Below are 20235 nucleotides of genomic sequence, written 5' to 3' on the forward strand. Positions count from 1 at the left end.
AACCCAAAAAAAAAACAGACACTTAGCTGTCAGTATAACGCCCCGACGCGTTTCTCCGTCATACGGTTCCTCAGGGGACAAAGATGATGATAAACCGGAGGTCATAGATACAGGTGCCCTGATGCCCAGGCAGACCTGATTAGATCCCAGAGGAAGGTGTTTATATAACCCAATGTACCACCTGCTGACCAATCAGCAAGGGACCACCCCTTCCTCCTCCCAGAGTCCGGAGACACCGGGTAAACACAATCAAGGTCCATGCACCCCACATATGGGGCATCAGCGTACTCGGGATAAATTGGACAACAACTTCTGGGGTCCAATTTCTCTTGTTACCCTTGTGAAAATAAAAACTTGGGGGCTACAAAATCTTTTTTGTGAAAAAAAAAATATTTTTTATTTTCACGACTCTGCATTCTAAACTTCTGTGAAGCACTTGGGCATTCAAAGTTCTCACCACACATCTAGATAAGTTCCTTGGGGGGTCTAGTTTCCAAAATGGGGTCACTTGTGGGGGGTTACTACAGTTTAGGTATATCAGGGGCTCTGCAATCGCAACATAATGCCCACAGACCATTCTATCAAAGTCTGCATTCCAAAAAGGCGCTCCTTCCCTTCCGAGCTCTGCCGTGCGCCCAAACAGTGGTTTACCCCCACATATGGCACATCAGCGTACTCGGGATAAATTGGACAACAACTATTGCAGTCCAATTTCTCCTGTTACCCTTGTGAAAATAAAAACTTGGGGGCTACAAAATCTTTTTTGTGAAAAAAAAAATATTTTTTATTTTCACGACTCTGCATTCTAAACTTCTGTGAAGCACTTGGGCATTCAAAGTTCTCACCACACATCTAGATAAGTTCCTTGGGGGGTCTAGTTTCCAAAATGGGGTCACTTGTGGGGGGTTTCTACTGGTTAGGTACATCAGGGGCTCTGCAAATGCAACATAATACCCGCAGACCATTCTATCAAAGTCTGCATTCCAAAACGGCGCTCCTTCCTTCCGAGCTCTGCCGTGCGCCCAAACAGTGGTTTACCCCCACATATGGGGTACCAGCATACTCAAGACAAATTGGACAACAACTTTTGGGGTCCAATTTCTCTTGTTACCCTTGTAAAAATAAAAACTTGGGGGCTACAATATCTTTTTTGTGGAAAAAAAAAATATTTTTTATTTTCACGGCTCTGCATTATAAACTTCTGTGAAGCACTTGGGCATTCAAGGTTCTCATCACACATCTAGATAAGTTCCATGGGGGGTCTAGTTTCCAAAATGGGGTCACTTGTGGGGGATTTCTACTGTTTAGGCACATCAGGGGCTCTCCAAACGCGACATGGCGTCCGATCTCAATTCCAGCCAATTCTACATTGAAAAAGTAAAACGGCACTCCTTCTCTTCCAAGCTCTGCGGTGCGCCCTAGCAGTGGTTTACCCCCACATATTGGGTATCGACGTACTCAGGAGAAATTGCACAACAACTTTTGTGGTCTAATTTCTCCTGTTACCCTTGTGAAAATAAAAATTTGTGGGCAAAAAGATCATTTTTGTAGAAAAAATGCGATTTTTTTTTTTTCACGGCTCTACGTTATAAACTTCTGTGAAGCACATGGGGGTTGAAAGTGCTCGCCACACATCTAGATAAGTTCCTTAAGGGGTCTAGTTTCCAAAATGGTGTCACTTGTGGGGGGTTTCCACTGTTTAGGCACATCAGGGGCTCTCCAAACGCGACATGGCGTCCAATCTCAATTCCAGCCAATTCTACATTGAAAAAGTAAAACGGCGCTCCTTCACTTCCAAGCTCTGCGGTGCGCCCTAACAGTGGTTTACCCCCACATATGGGGTATTGGCGTATTCAGGAGAAATTGCATAACAAAATTTATGGTTACATTTCTGTTTTTACACTTGTGAAAATAAAAAAAATGGTTCTGAATTAAGATGTTTGCAAAAAAAAGTTAAATGTTCATTTTTTCCTTCCACATTGTTTCAGTTCCTGTGAAGCACGTAAAGGGTTAATAAACTTCTTGAATGTGGTTTTGAGAACCTTGAGGGGTGTAGTTTTTAGAATGGTGTCACACTTCATTATTTTCTATCATATAGACCCCTCAAAATGACTTCAAATGTGATGTGGTCCCTAAAAAAAAGTGGTGTTGTAAAAATGAGAAATTGCTGGTCAACTTTTAACCCTTATAACTCCCTAACAAAAAAAAATTTTGTTTCCAAAATTGTGCTGATGTAAAGTAGACATGTGGGAAATGTTATTTATTAACTATTTTTCGTGACATATCTCTCTGATTTAAGGGCATAAAAATACAAAGTTTGAAAATTGCAAAATTTTAAAAATTTTCGCCATATTTCCGTTTTTTTAATAAATAATCGCAAGTAATATCGAAGAAATGTTACCACTAACATGAAGTACAATATGTCACGAAAAAACAATCTCAGAATCAGCGGGATCCGTTGAAGCGTTCCAGAGTTATAACCTCATAAAGTGACAGTGGTCAGAATTGCAAAAATTGGCTCGGTCATTAAGTACCAAATTGGCTCTGTCACTAAGGGGTTAAACTGTAGGAGCTGAAATAAGAGGTAAATAACAACCATTCATCAATTTACAATTATCAATTTAACCTACAAAAGTCAACATTTCAGACTCTTGACCAACCAAAGAAACAAATTCAGAAGTCAACATATAGATAACAGTCTATTCCTCCTAGCTTAATGAAAATATATGTATATATATTGCAGTGATTCTTAGTCTGCTGAACCGCCACACGACCAGCTCTACCCTCTCCGAGTGTATCCTCATCCATTCCCTGAAGACTGTGAGCCCTCGCGGGCAGGGTTCTCTCTCCTTCTGTACGTGTGTGCCTTATTTAGCTCATGCTTATTGTGCTTATTTATATCTGCCCCTTTCATATGTAAAGCACCATGGAATAAATGGCGCTATAAAAATGTATGATAATAGTAGTAATAATAATATGTCTGGATAATTAAGATAAAATGCTGTGTCGTCACATTGCTCTCCAATCTTAAATAGCCACATGTGATAGGTTTCTGATCATCCTTCTCCACTTGTCGGGGACAGTCCATCAGCATGTCTTTAACCACAGACACAAATGAAAGAGGTCTCGCCTCCATGACAACAAAACTTTTTATCATCCAGTTTCCTCAGAGCGTATTCCATGGCTTCCTTGTGAATAAACACACGTAATTGACAAGAACCGACTTGTATCCATTGTGTCCACACATGGCATCATTCGCACCCCGGGGTTCCTGGATTAAATTAGACTGAGTGTCAGTGGCTTGGTATTCAATACGTCGAAGCAGGCACAGCTCCTGAAGTTGCCGTTTCTTGCTGCGGGTATACATCCACTCTGGTCCTCTTCCTAAGGCAGAGTTGATGGGGATGGACATAACGGCGTCCGAAATCTGTTGTGCATGCCTCATCAATGGTCTGCTGGGTCGGTCTGTATACCTCCCTGGTTGTGCTTCCCTGGACGGTGTCTGAGAACACAAGTTCCCTGCAGCTCGCCCGGACTGAGTAGTATCCCACCACTGCCACCAAAATTTGGAGACACGGGGGGTCAGTAGGTGCTCTAAACCGCTAGCTGGAAACCACATGTACCAGAGCTCAGCTCATTGAATGCCTGCTCTTTTTTTTTTTTTTTTTTTTTACAGTGGGCATAATATTACTCAGACAATTGAGGTTAACGTAAAACAGTGTGGCAATAATTTATTGAACCACGAACAAACAATAACATATAGAACATTCCCTGCAAATACACCAGATGGTGCAAAAGAACAAAGTATCACCCTTCCGCTGACTCGCCAGGATAACAGCAGCTGTGACTTCAGAGCTTCAGGGCACGCAAAGAAGAGGCACAAATAAGCTTAGGATGCTGACAGTCCATTGACGTACAAGGCCTGGTGACCGGAGGGTCATGACCTGGCTTGCCCGAACATGTTCATGGAGCCAGGTGACCGGTGGGTCCCAATCCTGGCTTTCCCCAACATATCCATGGAGAAAGTGGTGACCGGTGGGTCCAAATCCTGGCTACCCCAAACGTATCCATGAGTTCAGTGATAGTCAATGGAGCAGGTCTGCATTCTTTCAGCACGGGCCGTGGTCCCCAAAGCTTGCATAGTGTAGAATGTCAAAACGGTGTCCTTCGTGATGGAGCAATGATGTCTTGGCTGCTGTCTTGTATAGTGTTCCTGGTTGTGGTTTCGTAAAGAGTCTTTGGATCTCTGAATGTATCTTGTTACAGAGGCATATACCCTTTTATATAGTTCACAACTGTTCTTCAAGCCATTATTCACAGGTCAAGGGGAAGGGATGATGAGTAACTTTAGTTTATCCTTCATTGTGTGTGAGTCAACAAACTGCTTGGCCTGGTATAATGTGTAATCACCTTATCAGCAAATATCTTTGTTCAGTGACCCTGCATCCCTGTTTTGCAAAGATAAGAATACAATAAATTGTAGAAGCTGATATGAGGTAAATAACGACCGTTCATCAATTCACAAATATCAATTCAACCTACAAGAAGAGTTAACATAAAGATAAAAGTCTATGACTCCTGGCTTACTGTAAAAAGACGTCTGGATAGTTAAGCATTAAATGATGTGTCGTCACAGGCCTGGTGGTGTTTGACACTCCCTGATGCTTGACACTCCCACTCATAATAATGTGGATACCCAGGGTTGAGTTCAGGCATTGAAAAAGGGGGGATGTCAATCAGGAAAAGAAGATGCTGACCAAAGAACATTTCCTCAGACTGATGAGAGAGCTCACAGGTTGGTGTTTCTGTCCTCCTGCACGGCACCACAATGGTGAGTGTTCATAAAATTAGCCACACAGCACACAAGGCACCATAGTGGAGGAAGTGCAGAAAACTTACAATGTGTCTGCTGTGCCATGCACTGTTACCTTCCCAGCATCACTGTCAAAGAGAAGAGGTTGAGGGAGGAGAGTGGACAGCATGGGACACCAATGCAGGAGCAAGGGAGCTGTTATTAGTCCCGTCTGCTCCACGGTGGGTTCTCCAGCCACCTCCATCTGATCTCTGACTTATATTCAGGTGAGCGCCTGATATATCTGTTTCATATGTTTGTATGTGTCGTTTTTTTCGGACTATAAGATGCACCGGACTATAAGACACACCTAGGTTTTAGAGGAGGAAAATAAAAAAAAATTGAAGCAAAAAATGTGGTCATGACACTTTTATAGGGGGAGGATCTGCTGCCGACACTACTATAAGGTAATAAATGAGTTTACCTCTCCACTCAGCAGATAATAATAGAAATATAGAAGAGTTTACCTCTCCGCTCAGCAGATAATAGAAATATAGAAGAGTTTACCTCTCCACTCAGCAGATAATAGAAATATAGAAGAGTTTACCTCTCCGCTCAGCAGATAATAATAGAAATATAGAAGAGTTTACCTCTCCGCTCAGCAGATAATAATAGAAATATAGAAGAGTTTACCTCTCCACTCAGCAGATAATAATAGAAATATAGAAGAGTTTACCTCTCCACTCAGCAGATAATAGAAATATAGAAGAGTTTACCTCTCCGCTCAGCAGATAATAATAGAAATATAGAAGAGTTTACCTCTCCACTCAGCAGATAATAATGGAAATATAGAAGAGTTTACCTCTCCTCTCAGCAGATAATAATAGAAATATAGAAGAGTTTACCTCTCCTCTCAGCAGATAATAATAGAAATATAGAAGAGTTTACCTCTCCACTCAGCAGATAATAATAGAAATATAGAAGAGTTTACCTCTCCGCTCAGCAGATAATAGAAATATAGAAGAGTTTACCTCTCCACTCAGCAGATAATAGAAATATAGAAGAGTTTACCTCTCCACTCAGCAGATAATAGAAATATAGAAGAGTTTACCTCTCCACTCAGCAGATAATAGAAATATAGAAGAGTTTACCTCTCCGCTCAGCAGATAATAGAAATATAGAAGAGTTTACCTCTCCGCTCAGCAGATAATAGAAATATAGAAGAGTTTACCTCTCCGCTCAGCAGATAATAATAGAAATATAGAAGAGTTTACCTCTCCACTCAGCAGATAATAATAGAAATATAGAAGAGTTTACCTCTCCACTCAGCAGATAATAGAAATATAGAAGAGTTTACCTCTCCGCTCAGCAGATAATAGAAATATAGAAGAGTTTACCTCTCCACTCAGCAGATAATAATAGAAATATAGAAGAGTTTACCTCTCCACTCAGCAGATAATAGAAATATAGATGAGTTTACCTCTCCACTCAGCAGATAATAATATAAATATAGAAGAGTTTACCTCTCCACTCAGCAGATAATAGAAATATAGAAGAGTTTACCTCTCCGCTCAGCAGATAATAGAAATATAGAAGAGTTTACCTCTCCACTCAGCAGATAATAATAGAAATATAGAAGAGTTTACCTCTCCACTCAGCAGATAATAATAGAAATATAGAAGAGTTTACCTCTCCACTCAGCAGATAATAATAGAAATATAGAAGAGTTTACCTCTCCACTCAGCAGATAATAATAGAAATATAGAAGAGTTTACCTCTCCTCTCAGCAGATAATAGAAATATAGAAGAGTTTACCTCTCCGCTCAGCAGATAATAGAAATATAGAAGAGTTTACCTCTCCGCTCAGCAGATAATAGAAATATAGAAGAGTTTACCTCTCCGCTCAGCAGATAATAGAAATATAGAAGAGTTTACCTCTCCACTCAGCAGATAATAATAGAAATATAGAAGAGTTTACCTCTCCGCTCAGCAGATAATAATAGAAATATAGAAGAGTTTACCTCTCCGCTCAGCAGATAATAGAAATATAGAAGAGTTTACCTCTCCGCTCAGCAGATAATAGAAATATAGAAGAGTTTACCTCCCCACTCAGCAGATAATAATAGAAATATAGAAGAGTTTACCTCTCCACTCAGCAGATAATAGAAATATAGAAGAGTTTACCTCTCCACTCAGCAGATAATAGAAATATAGAAGAGTTTACCTCTCCGCTCAGCAGATAATAGAAATATAGAAGAGTTTACCTCTCCACTCAGCAGATAATAATAGAAATATAGAAGAGTTTACCTCCCCACTCAGCAGATAATAATAGAAATATAGAAGAGTTTACCCCTCCACTCAGCAGATAATAGAAATATAGAAGCGTTTACCTCTCCACTCAGCAGATAATAGAAATATAGAAGAGTTTACCTCTCCGCTCAGCAGATAATAGAAATATAGAAGAGTTTACCTCTCCGCTCAGCAGATAATAGAAATATAGAAGAGTTTACCTCTCCACTCAGCAGATAATAATAGAAATATAGAAGAGTTTACCTCCCCACTCAGCAGATAATAATAGAAATATAGAAGAGTTTACCTCTCCACTCAGCAGATAATAATAGAAATATAGAAGAGTTTACCTCCCCACTCAGCAGATAATAATAGAAATATAGAAGAGTTTACCTCTCCTCTCAGCAGATAATAGAAATATAGAAGAGTTTACCTCTCCACTCAGCAGATAATAATAGAAATATAGAAGAGTTTACCTCTCCACTCAGCAGATAATAATAGAAATATAGAAGAGTTTACCTCTCCACTCAGCAGATAATAATAGAAATATAGAAGAGTTTACCTCTCCGCTCAGCAGATAATAGAAATATAGAAGAGTTTACCTCTCCGCTCAGCAGATAATAGAAATATAGAAGAGTTTACCTCTCCACTCAGCAGATAATAATAGAAATATAGAAGAGTTTACCTCTCCACTCAGCAGATAATAATAGAAATATAGAAGAGTTTACCTCTCCATTCAGCAGATAATAATAGAAATATAGAAGAGTTTACCTCTCCATTCAGCAGATAATAATAGAAATATAGAAGGGTTTACCTCTCCACTCAGCAGATAATAATAGAAATATAGAAGAGTTTACCTCTCCACTCAGCAGATAATAATAGAAATATAGAAGAGTTTACCTCTCCACTCAGCAGATAATAATAGAAATATAGAAGAGTTTACTTCTCCGCTCAGCAGATAATAGAAATATAGAAGAGTTTACCTCTCCACTCAGCAGATAATAATAGAAATATAGAAGAGTTTACCTCTCCATTCAGCAGATAATAATAGAAATATAGAAGAGTTTACCTCTCCATTCAGCAGATAATAATAGAAATATAGAAGGGTTTACCTCTCCACTCAGCAGATAATAATAGAAATATAGAAGAGTTTACCTCTCCTCTCAGCAGATAATAATAGAAATATAGAAGAGTTTACCTCTCCACTCAGCAGATAATAATAGAAATATAGAAGAGTTTACCTCTCCACTCAGCAGATAATAATAGAAATATAGAAGAGTTTACCTCTCCACTCAGCAGATAATAATAGAAATATAGAAGAGTTTACCTCTCCGCTCAGCAGATAATAGAAATATAGAAGAGTTTACCTCTCCACTCAGCAGATAATAATAGAAATATAGAAGAGTTTACCTCTCCGCTCAGCAGATAATAGAAATATAGAAGAGTTTACCTCTCCGCTCAGCAGGGAGATGATCTCTAAGGTGAAGTCTATGATTCTTCTGGAAATGTTGTTCTCGTCTTCGTCCATCTCTGGTTCGTCATTCGGGATAAATCTTGGTGGTGTGAATGGATCTGGTTCTTCGGTGTCTTTATGACAGGAGGCTGTAAATCATACAAGGACATCGTCAGTCACATACAGATCTGATCTCATTGTACAGTGACATTTACAGATTATTAACCTCTTTTTTGACATCTGATGTAACAATCTGTCCCTGTGCACTGAGCCTATTTGACCAGGGATGGATTATTACGTCATTGCGATTGTTTGGGCAGCCGGGTGTCAGCTGATCGGGTGCCAGGATCGGTAACGCACGGCTCCCAGCACTTTAATTCCATCGCAGCATTCCAGGTGTCAGCAGAGGGATGACCGCAACTATGCCTTCGGATTGGAGACCCCACGGCGTGGCACTTGGTCCCAATCGTTGCCATGGTGACACCAGAGCTAGTAACGTTACTACATCATGCGCGGTGCATGATCAGCAACTTTATCTGTCAGCACAGAGCTGAGTTTGCACAGTACAGGTATGCTGCTGCATCCCCATGGTATACAAGTGATCAGCCTGCAAAAAATGATTGTCCCATAGTGGGAGAAAATAAAAGGGTAAAAAAGAAAAGATACATTTTTTAAATAATTGTACTAATATTTAAAAAAAATAAAAGATAGTATCCATAAAAATATTTTTTTCATACAAATATTTAAACAATAAAAGTACACATATTTGCTATCGTCGCGTCCACAACGACCCGACCTATAAAACTGTCGCACTAGCTTTATCATCATACTGCCGAACAAAAAGTTGAATAAAACGCGATAAGAAAGACGGATATAAATAACCATGGTACCGCTGAAAACGTCATCTTATCCTGCAAAAAGGAGCCGCCATACAGCTCCATCAGCGGAAAATAAAAAAGTTATAGCTCTCAGAATAAAGCGATGCAAAAATAATTATTTTTTCGATAAAATAGTTTATATTGTGTAAAAGCGCCAAAACATAAAAAAATTAGAAATTGCTGTAATCGTCCTGACCCGAAGAATAAAGCTGCCCTATCAATTTTACTACACACAGCATAACCCCTTCAGCCCACAACAAAAAAAATCCTGAATTGCTGGTTTTTGTACATTCTACCTCCCAAAAATCAGAATAGAAAGTGATAAAAAAAGTAATGTGCCCGAAAATGTTACCAATAACAATGACAACTCCTCCTGCAAAAAACAAGCGCTCCCATGACTCTGTTGGCCAAAATATGGAAACATTATAGCTCTCAAAATATGGTGATGCAAAAACTAGTTTACGCAATAAAAAAAACATCTTTTAGTGTGTGACAGCAGCCAAACATAAATCTGGTATCGCTGTAATCGGACGACCCGAAGAATAAAGTCACCTAATCACGTATTTCTCACGAGGAATGGCGTAAAAAATAAATAAAACCAATTCTCACGTGCTGTTCATTTTTCCATTCTGCCTCCCAAAGATCACAGTAAGGCTCGGCGTACATTTATCCTGAGCTCTGCGCTGAGCGCTTTCACTGGAGTCTCCGTGTAAATCTCTGAAATACGTGATTCAGACAGAACCCCGGCGGAAGATTCCCTATAATGAGGCAGATTGAGGCACCGTGGACGCCAAAAGACCTGTGATTCGGCGGTGTCCGTCTTTTTAGGAATGCATAAAAGTGCCGTCAGCTACAGTTTTGTGCAATTCTGAAAGGAGGACACTGCTGAACAGAGGCCAGATGGAGCCCAGAGTAACTCTGCTGCCTCATGACAGTGAATGGATCCCTTGGGGGTTTCATCTCAGAGATTTAGATGGAAACCCCGATATACCGTATTTTCCGCTTTGTAAGACGCACTTTTATTTCCCCCAAATTGGGGGAGAAATGGGGGTGCGTCTTACAATCGGAATAGTGAATAAAATAGAGGAAAAGTAGTAAATATTTCTTACTGAGGGGCTGGCGGTGGCTGTGGAGCAGACTGGTTGTAAGCTGCGGTGGGGCAATGGAGCAGGCCTGGAGCTGGGGGTGGCGGCGCGGTCATCTCCGGTGTTTGTCGCTGCCATCCCCCGTGTTCGGCTGTGCGCGGGCGGCATAATGCTGGCCGGCGCCATTGCACTTCCGGAATTGGAATCCGGAGTTTCCGGTTTCTTGAATCCTGTGCCTGTGTCTACTACACAGGACTTCAAGAAAATGGCAGCCGAATCAGCGCATGCGCAGATAAAGCTCGCTGTTACTGAGCTCCGATCTGCGCCTGCGCTGAAGTAAACCAGCTAATACAGGTAGCTGGCAGCAGGGAAAATTCTGGGCTCCGCTGCACACGGAGCCCTAAAGCAGAGGAGGGAGAGAAGCATGATTCTCCTCCTCCTTTGCAGGGAGAGATATTGATTGGTGGAGGCAACTGTTGCTGAGCTGTCTCCACCAATCAGATATCTTATCCCTGCACAATGTATAGTGTAACACTTGTTATTTACACTAGTCCGAGATCCGTGGGAGAGGTGAGCAGTGCACACATTGAAGTTTATAAAGCACAACCCCCATCATCCTTCAGAATATACTGTACCAATGGGTGTATTTTGATGGATGATGGGGGTTGCAGCCATATGTAGCGTAACAGATCCCCACAACAGTGCATCATCAGCAGATCCCCCCCAATAATTGTGTACCCCCATAACAGTGTGTCATCCACAGATTCCCATAACAGTGTCACCACAGATCCCCCATAACAGTGCGTCATCTGCAGATCCCCATAACAGTGTGTCACCACAGATCCCCATAACAGTGTGTCATCCGCAGATCCCCATAACAGTGCGTCATCCGCAGATCCCCATAACAGTGCGTCATCCACAGATCCCCATAACAGTGTGTAACCAAAGATCCCCATAACAGTGCGTCATCCGCAGATCCCCATAACAGTGTGTCATCCGCAGATCCCCATAACAGTGTCACCACAGATCCCCCATAACAGTGTCATCCGCAGATCCCCATAACAGTGTCACCACAGATCCCCCATAAGTGTGTCATCCGCAGATCCCCATAACAGTGCGTCATCCGCAGATCCCCATAACAGTGTGTCATCCGCAGATCCCCCATAACAGTGTCACCACAGATCCCCCATAACAGTGTGTCATCTGCAGATCCCCATAACAGTGTCACCACAGATCCCCCATAACAGTGTCATCCGCAGATCCCCATAAGTGTGTCATCTGCAGATCCCCATAACAGTGTCACCACAGATCCCCCATAACAGTGCGTCACCACAGATCCCCCATAAAAGTACGTCACCACAGATCCCCATAACAGTGCGTCATCCGCAGATTCCTCCAATAATTGTGTACCCTGCATATCCCCCATACCAGTGCGTCACCACAGATCCCCATAACAGTGAGTCATCCGCAGATCTCTCAATAAGTGTGTACCCTGCGGATTCCCCATACCAGTGCGTCACCACAGATCCCCCATAATAGTGTGTCGTCCGCAGATCCCCCATAACAGTGCATCACCACAGATCCCCCATAACAATGTTTTTCATTCATCATAGGTGTAGAAAAAGACATGGGCTACACATCTAAAATCATAAGTTGATCTAGGCAAAATGAAACTGAACATGAAGTTCTTAGTTTAACAATCTGATTAGACTATATGAAGCCGCTAGCACATGACGGCAAACCTTAGTGAGCAAAAATTTGCGGAACCCCTCTTACAGTCTCCAGCCTTGCAGCATGAGTACTGTGAGGCACCAGGTACCCACCCTGCTGGTTCATTGTCACTGTGGTGGTGGTTGGCACATTACTCCGCACATTTAAAGGGAACCTGTCACCCCGAAAATCGCGGGTGAGGTAAGCCCACCGGCATCGGGGGCTTATCTACAGCATTCTGGAATGCTGTAGAAGAGCCCCCGATGTATCCTAAAAGATGAGAAAAAGACGTTAGATTATACTCACCCAGGGGCGTTCCCGCTGTTTGTCCAGGTCCGGCGCCTCCCATCTTCATCAGATGACGTCCTCTTCTGGTCTTCATGTTGCGGCTCCAGCGCAGGCGTACTTTGCTCCACCCTGTTGAGGGCAGAGCAAAGTACTGCAGTGCACAGGCGCCGGGCCTCTCTGACCTTTCCCGGTGCCTGCGCACTGCAGTACTTTGCTCTGCCCTGAACAGGGTGGAGCAAAGTACGCCTGCGCTGGAGCCGCAGCATGAAGACCAGAAGAGGACGTCATCTGATGAAGATGGGAGGACCCGGACCAACAGCGGGAACGCCCCTGGGTGAGTATAATCTAACGTCTTTTTCTCATCTTTTAGGATACATCGGGGGCTTATCTACAGCATTCCAGAATGCTGTAGATAAGCCCCCGATGCCGGTGGGATTACCTCACCAGCGATTTTCGGGGTGACAGGTTCCCTTTAAGACTACAGTACGGTATTTAACGTTATTGGCACACTGAGATTTGCCGTGGCTTGGCACAAGGCTTTACAAGTCTGATCATAATGTTAAAGTAAAAACTTCTTGTTCAGTTGAATACAGTACATTTTTGCCTAACACCACTAGATCAACTTGTGATTTTTGGATGTGCAGCCCATGTATTTTCTACAGCAATAGTACCGTATTCATTCATGCTCTCAATTGCAATGCCCCCATTACTATGAAGGACAGAGCTGACAGTTGTTTCACTACTGTATTTTGTTGCAGAACAATACCGTACAGTTAGCTGCTGCATATTGCGCATTTTTCAAGAATGTCAAAGCAGAAAAGGCATGCATATAAAATTCCCTTTAAACTGGAGGTGATAAAATACGCTGAAGAGCATGGGAACAGAGCAGCAGAGAGACATTTCGGACCGCCTCCAACTGAAAAAATGATAAGAGAGTGGAGGAAACAGGAGGATGAGCTGCAGAAAGCGGGAAAAAGCAGATCTGGTCTTCGTAGGCGTGGTGCAAAGTGGCCAGAGTTAGATGTGGACGTAAAAGAGTGGATCATAGGCCACAGAAATAATGGCCTTTCGGTCTCAACGAAAATGATCATATTCGAAGCCAAGCGGATTGCTGCTGAGAAAGGCATCAATGACTTCACTGGATCACCATCATGGTGCTTCAGATTTATGAAGAGATGTGGCCTTGCTATGCGCACAAAAACAAGAATTGCGCAAAAAATGCCACAAGAATATGAAGCTAAGATACTGTCTTTCCACAAGTTTGTAATTGACAGCAGAAAGAAAAATGGATATGAATTAGGCCAGATTGGGAATATGGATGAAGTCCCTCTAACCTTTGACGTGCCATCCAACAGAACTGTTGAGGCAAAGGGTTCAAAAACCGTAACGGTAAAAACTGCAGGACATGAAAAAAACCACTACACAGTTGTGTTGTCCTGCTGTGCCGATGGCACGAAACTGCCACCAATGTTAATTTTTAAAAGAAAGAACATGCCAAAAGAAGCTATCCCACGAGGAGTTGTTGTGCACGTTCACGAGAAAGGATGGATGGACGAGAATGGAATGAGATTGTGGGTTGATAAAGTGTGGTCCAAACGTCCTGGAGGACTTCTGAAAAAAACAGCCCTGTTAGTGCTAGACCAGTTCAGAGCACATATTAGTGAAAACACAAAAAAAGTGTTCAAAGAAGTCAAGACCCATCTTGCGGTAATTCCAGGGGGGCTTACCAGCCAGCTGCAACCTCTCGATGTTTCTATAAACAAGCCATTTAAAGTCTACATGCGAGAAGAGTGGAATAAATGGATGGCTGCTGGCAATCATGACCTGACACCAACTGGACGCATGAAGAGGCCCACTATCACTCAAGTTTGTGAGTGGGTGAAGACATCATGGCAGTCAGTAAAGGACGAAACAATTATACGTTCATTCAAAAAATGTGGGATTAGTAATGCCTTGGATGGCACTGAAGATGGTATGCTATATGAGGACAGTGAAGAAAGTGACACTAATGACTGTGTGGACCTGAGCTTCCTAAACTCTGACAGCAGTGATGAGGAATTTCTGGGATTCACTGACTAGAACATTGTGGTGCTTGAGGATTAAAGTTTCTCCTCACTTGTTAGCCAGAACATGGCTTTTGTCGTTACTTACGGTACATGGGACTGTTCTTACATGTTACCCACAATGCTGCTGTTGACTGCTGTTGAGTCTACTATGTTAAAATATTTTGTTATTTAATTAAAGGTTTTTGCACACTATTTGGCTCAAAATATTTTTTTCCTTATTTTCCTCCTCTAAAACCTAGGTGCGTCTTATAATCAGGTGCGTCTTATAAAGCGAAAAATACGGTAAGTGCTTAGTGTAGAGCACTGGATAACTGTGATCCCAACCGTTATGCAAAATGTTCCCAACAAAAGCTTCCACTCAATCTACAAAAAAAGCAAGTCCCCACTCAGGTCCGTCATCTGTTAAATATAGGGAGGCTTCCACGCTACTAAACCACATATACCATTCATGTTTGGCATTTCTGTAGTGATGAGAGGCCGCCTAACTTACGGGTGCGTTTCTCCAGAAGCACGGACTGGGCATAAAGTACTGGTCACTACTACGTACTGGTCACTACAACAGCAGTCTGCAATTTTCACTTAGCAACATCCACTGCTGCTTATTTCTGGAAAACACCCATGGAGTCAAAATCGTCACTATACCTGTAGATAAATTACCAAAGTGGTATAATTTGCAAAATGGGGTCACTTGAGGGGGGATTCTGCTCTTCTAGCACTTAGGGGCTCTGTGTATGGAGTCCTCAAACTGTTCTAGGAAAATCTGGGTTCCAGGAGGCAAATAACGCTCTGTTCCTCCCGGGTCTCTCCGTATGGCTAAGGCTACTTTCACACATCAGGTTTTTGCCGTCAGACACAATCCAGCGAATTTTGAAAAAAACGGATCCATTTTTTTTCCATCGGATCTGTTTTTTTCTCATAGAGTTGTATTAGCGCCGGATTGCGCCTGATGGCCACACGTTTCATCTGTTTTTTGCCGGATCTGTCAAAAATGATTTTTCCGGCGGACGGAGAAAACGTACAGAGGAACGTTTTTTTCTGTCAGGCGAAAAAACGCACAACGACGGTTCCAGCGATAAACGGATGGAACGTGAGGTGACATGAGTGGGTCCGGCTACCGAGTCCGGTATTTTTACACTAAGCATGCCCCCGTAGCTCCAGTTTTCCGTTTTCCATTCATTCTCTGTCTCCCACCCTCTCCCGAAATAGGAAGTGCAGACTATGACCAGTAAAGAAAAACGGATCAAGCAAAAAAAAAAAAAAAAAAAAAACAGATCCGGCGCATCAGTTTTTCACAATTTGCACCGGATCCATTTTTAAAAAAATTCGCCGGATTATACCTGAAGGCAAAAATCTGATGTGTGAACGTAGCCTAAGTAGCACTGTACAGCCACATGTGGGGTATTGCCACGTTCAGATTCCTCTGCTCAGAGTGTCTGGGACTCAGTGATGGACAGCCCTGTCATCCTGTCCTGTGCTGGGGCGTGCTGAGCTGTCGGTGCTTTGGTTGACAGCTCAGTTGACCTATCTGACTGGAAGGTGCTGAGATTTCCACAGGTGCTCCCTGTTCTTGGTAATTGCCCTGCTATTTAGGTGAGCTGTCTGGCCCAGATCACTGCCAGTCCAAAGCTTGTTATCTCTGGTGTGTGATCGCCTATATGATGTAAGTTCTGATCTTCTGCTTCTGATCTTTGGACCGTGTTCTGACTTCCCGTTTGTTATTGCCCATTTGCTAGTTCTCTGGTATTCTGACCCTGGCATGTGACCAGATTACGACTTGCTATTTTCCCTTGGTTTACTACATGCTCTTCTGGCATTGACCCTGCAATGTCTGACTTTGCTGACTCATGGACTATTCGTGAGTTGTGACTACCATCACAGGTGCCATTTTTACCCACTTCTTGTGTGAAAATGTAAAATCTGGGGATAAAACAAAGTTTTGGTGGTAAAAATGTAATTATTTTTTCTTCATTGCCCAATGGTATAAAATTCTGTGACACACCTGTGGTATCAATATGATCACTGCCCCCCTAGATGAATTCATTGAGAAGTTTAGTGTGTAAAATGGGGTCCCTTACGGGGGGTTCTTCTGTTCTGGCACCTCAGGGGCTCTACCACTGGGTCATGGAACCTGCAAACCACAACAGTAAAATCTGGCGCTCCTTCCCTTCTGAGCTTTGCTCTGCACCTGAGAAATATTTCCCGATTTCATGTAGGGTATTGGCCACTCAGGGAAAAAATGGACTTCAGTTTGTTGTAAAAAAAACCAATGTCCTATTAGACCTTAGAAAAATTAAAAACTTGGGGCTAAAACATTTTAGTGGTAAAAATGTAATTTATTCTACATCGCTCAATGGTATAAAACTTTGTCAAGCATATGTGGTGGTAATGTGATCACTGCACCCCTAGATGAATCCATTGGGGAGTGGAGTTTGTAAAATGAGTTCACATTTGGGGGGTTTCTGTTGTTTTGGCACCTTAGGGGCTCTGCCAATGTGACATGGCATCTGCAAACCATAACAGTAAAATCTGAGCTCCAGTATGGCGCCTCTCCCCTTCTGAGCTTTGCACTCTGCCTCAAAAGTAGTATTCCCCCACATATGGGGTATCGGGGTACTCAGGGGAAATTGCACAACAAATTTTATGGTGCAATTTCTCCTGATAACCCTACAAAAATGCTAAATTTGGGGCTAAAAAATTTTGTGGGGAAAATGTGATTGTAGTATTTTCTCAACTCAACCTTACAAACTTCTATGGAGCACCTTGATGTTCAAGGTGCTCACCACAAATCTAAATACATTCCTTGAGGGGTCTAGTTACCAAAATGGGGTCACTTATTGGGGGTTTCCACTGTTTACATACAACAGAGGCTCTCTAAACAGGACATGATGTTCGCCAATAGTTCGCCAGGAAATTTTACATTCAAAAAGTCAAATGGCGCTCCTTCCCTTCTGAGCCCTGCCGTGCGCCCTAGCAGTAGTTTTCTCCCTCATATTGGGTATCAGCGTACTCAGGAGAAATTGCACAACAAATTGTATGGTGCAATTTCTCCTGTTAGCCTTATGGAAATGCTAAATTTTGGGCTAAAACATTTGTGCGGATTTTTTTATTTTTACGGCTCAACGTTATAAACTTCTGTGAAGCACTTGAGGGTTCAGTGTACTCACCACACACCTAGATCAGTTCCCTGAGGGGTCTAGTTTCCAAAATGGTGTCACATGTGGGGGGTTTCCACTGTTTAGGCACATCAGGGGCTCTCCAAACGTGACATGGCGTCCGCCAATTGTTCCAGCAAATTTGACATTCAAAAAGTGAAATGGCGCTCCTTCCCTTCCGAGCCCTGCTGTGCACCCTAACAGTAGTTTTCTCCCTCATATGGGGTATCGGCGTACTCAGGAGAAATTACACAACACATTTTGGGGTCCATTTTCTTCTGTTACCCTGAAAAAGCTGTGACCACCAATCAATAATATAGTATAAAAAGCAGGGTGTGATTCTAGATTAAAAATTAACTTTTAATAAACTCGTTAAAAAATGGTAGACCCAAATAATCAAAACACATAAAGGACTCACAGTACGTCACATTTCAAAAGAAGAAATGCCAATATCACAAATAAATCGAACTGCCTCAGACCTCAATATCCCAAAATCCCTATGAATAAATCTATCATGGGAACATAAAGGTCCGATATCAGCTGGCAGTGCGAAAAAACATCAAATTTCACATCACCTGGTCATTTGGCAGATCAGACCACATATGCTCTTTATATATGCATCTATTATTAGCAATGACCGCTCAAAATGGTGTGTGAAAGGAAAAAAAAAAAAGTGAACAGTTTCACCCTATAGCGAATTAATGACCGTTTTTATCTGGTGTAAACACTGGGGAGATGGCACATCATTATCCATACAAATACCCCATCATAGAATATCACCAGTTTTTATATAGTGACCCCCAATGCAAAGTAACGAAAAGGTATACTTCCCTACGCGTTTCGTTTTTCTCTACTCATCAGGGGAAGATTCCTGTAATTCTCCATTGAGATAGGAGGTCACAGCACCCCGTCTTGCTCCTCCTATCTCGATGGAGAATTACAGGAATCTTCCCCTGATGAGTAGAGAAAAACGAAACGCGTAGGGAAGTATACCTTTTCGTTACTTTGCATTGGGGGTCACTATATAAAAACTGGTGATATTCTATGATGGGGTATTTGTATGGATAATGATGTGCCATCTCCCCAGTGTTTACACCAGATAAAAACGGTCATTAATTCGCTATAGGGTGAAACTGTTCACTTTTTTTTTTTTCCTTTCACACACCATTTTGAGCGGTCATTGCTAATAATAGATGCATATATAAAGAGCATATGTGGTCTGATCTGCCAAATGACCAGGTGATGTGAAATTTGATGTTTTTTCGCACTGCCAGCTGATATCGGACCTTTATGTTCCCATGATAGATTTATTCATAGGGATTTTGGGATATTGAGGTCTGAGGCAGTTCGATTTATTTGTGATATTGGCATTTCTTCTTTTGAAATGTGACGTACTGTGAGTCCTTCATGTGTTTTGATTATTTGGGTCTACCATTTTTTAACGAGTTTATTAAAAGTTAATTTTTAATCTAGAATCACACCCTGCTTTTTCTTCTGTTACCCCTTCAAAATATATATTTTGGGGCAAAAAAGTTATTTTCTTTTTTACACATTCCAAAAATTCCTGTGAAGCACCTGAAGGGTTAATAAACTTATTGAATGGTTTTAAGTACCTGGAGGGGTGTAATTTTTAAAACTGTCACATTGTGACGTTTTCTGTCATAAAGACCCCTCAAAGTGACTTCAAATGTGATGTGGTTCCAAAAAAAAAAAAAAAAAATGATTTTGATGTAGTAATAAGAAGTCGCTGGTAAACTTTTAACCCTTATAATTTCCTAACAAAAAAAAATATATTCCCGAAATTGTGCTGATGTAAAGTAGACATGTGGGAAATGTTATTTAGTAAGAATATTACTATATTATATATATATAAGAATATAATCACATCTCTCTGTGATTTACAAGCATGAAAATTCTCAGTTGGAAAATTGCTAAATTTTCGCCAAATTTCTGTTATTTTCATAAATAAACGCAAGTCAATCAACAACCTAACTGTGTGATTCAAGGAAGGAAATGTTTCCATCCTCGGAGTATAATGCTTGTGTGTGACCTGTCCGTCCAGATGGCGGTGTATCCTCGTGTCTGGGAGGACCACGTATAGGACATTACAGTAGTGATGGCGGTGTATCCTCGTGTCTGGGAGGACCACGTATAGGACATTACAGTAGTGATGGCGGTGTATCCCCGTGTCTGGGAGGATTACGTATAGGACATTACAGTAGTGATGGCGGTGTATCCCCGTGTCTGGGAGGATTACGTATAGGACATTACAGTAGTGATGGCGGTGTATCCCCGTGTCTGGGAGGATTACGTATAGGACATTACAGTAGTGATGGCGGTGTATCCTCGTGTCTGGGAGGACCACGTATAGGACATTACAGTAGTGATGGCGGTGTATCCTCGTGTCTGGGAGGATTACGTATAGGACATTACAGTAGTGATGGCGGTGTATCCCCGTGTCTGGGAGGATCATGTATAGGACATTACAGTAGTGATGGCGGTGTATCCCCGTGTCTGGGAGG

General features: G+C 42.0%; 1 protein-coding gene across 1 annotated transcript in view; it reads right to left on the bottom strand.

The window, feature by feature from the left end:
• LOC138638931 (zinc finger protein 585A-like) overlaps nt 1-20235 on the bottom strand; it is a 59809-nt gene that overhangs the window by 26570 nt on the left and 13004 nt on the right. Inside the window, exon 2 of the mRNA XM_069728684.1 lies at nt 8532-8683. Within this exon, the coding sequence (XP_069584785.1) occupies nt 8532-8609 (78 nt within the window). The 5' untranslated portion in view covers nt 8610-8683. The remainder of the gene's footprint in view (nt 1-8531; nt 8684-20235) is intronic.

The sequence above is a fragment of the Ranitomeya imitator genome, chromosome 5, assembly GCF_032444005.1.
Source record: "Ranitomeya imitator isolate aRanImi1 chromosome 5, aRanImi1.pri, whole genome shotgun sequence".
NCBI lineage: Eukaryota > Metazoa > Chordata > Amphibia > Anura > Dendrobatidae > Ranitomeya > Ranitomeya imitator.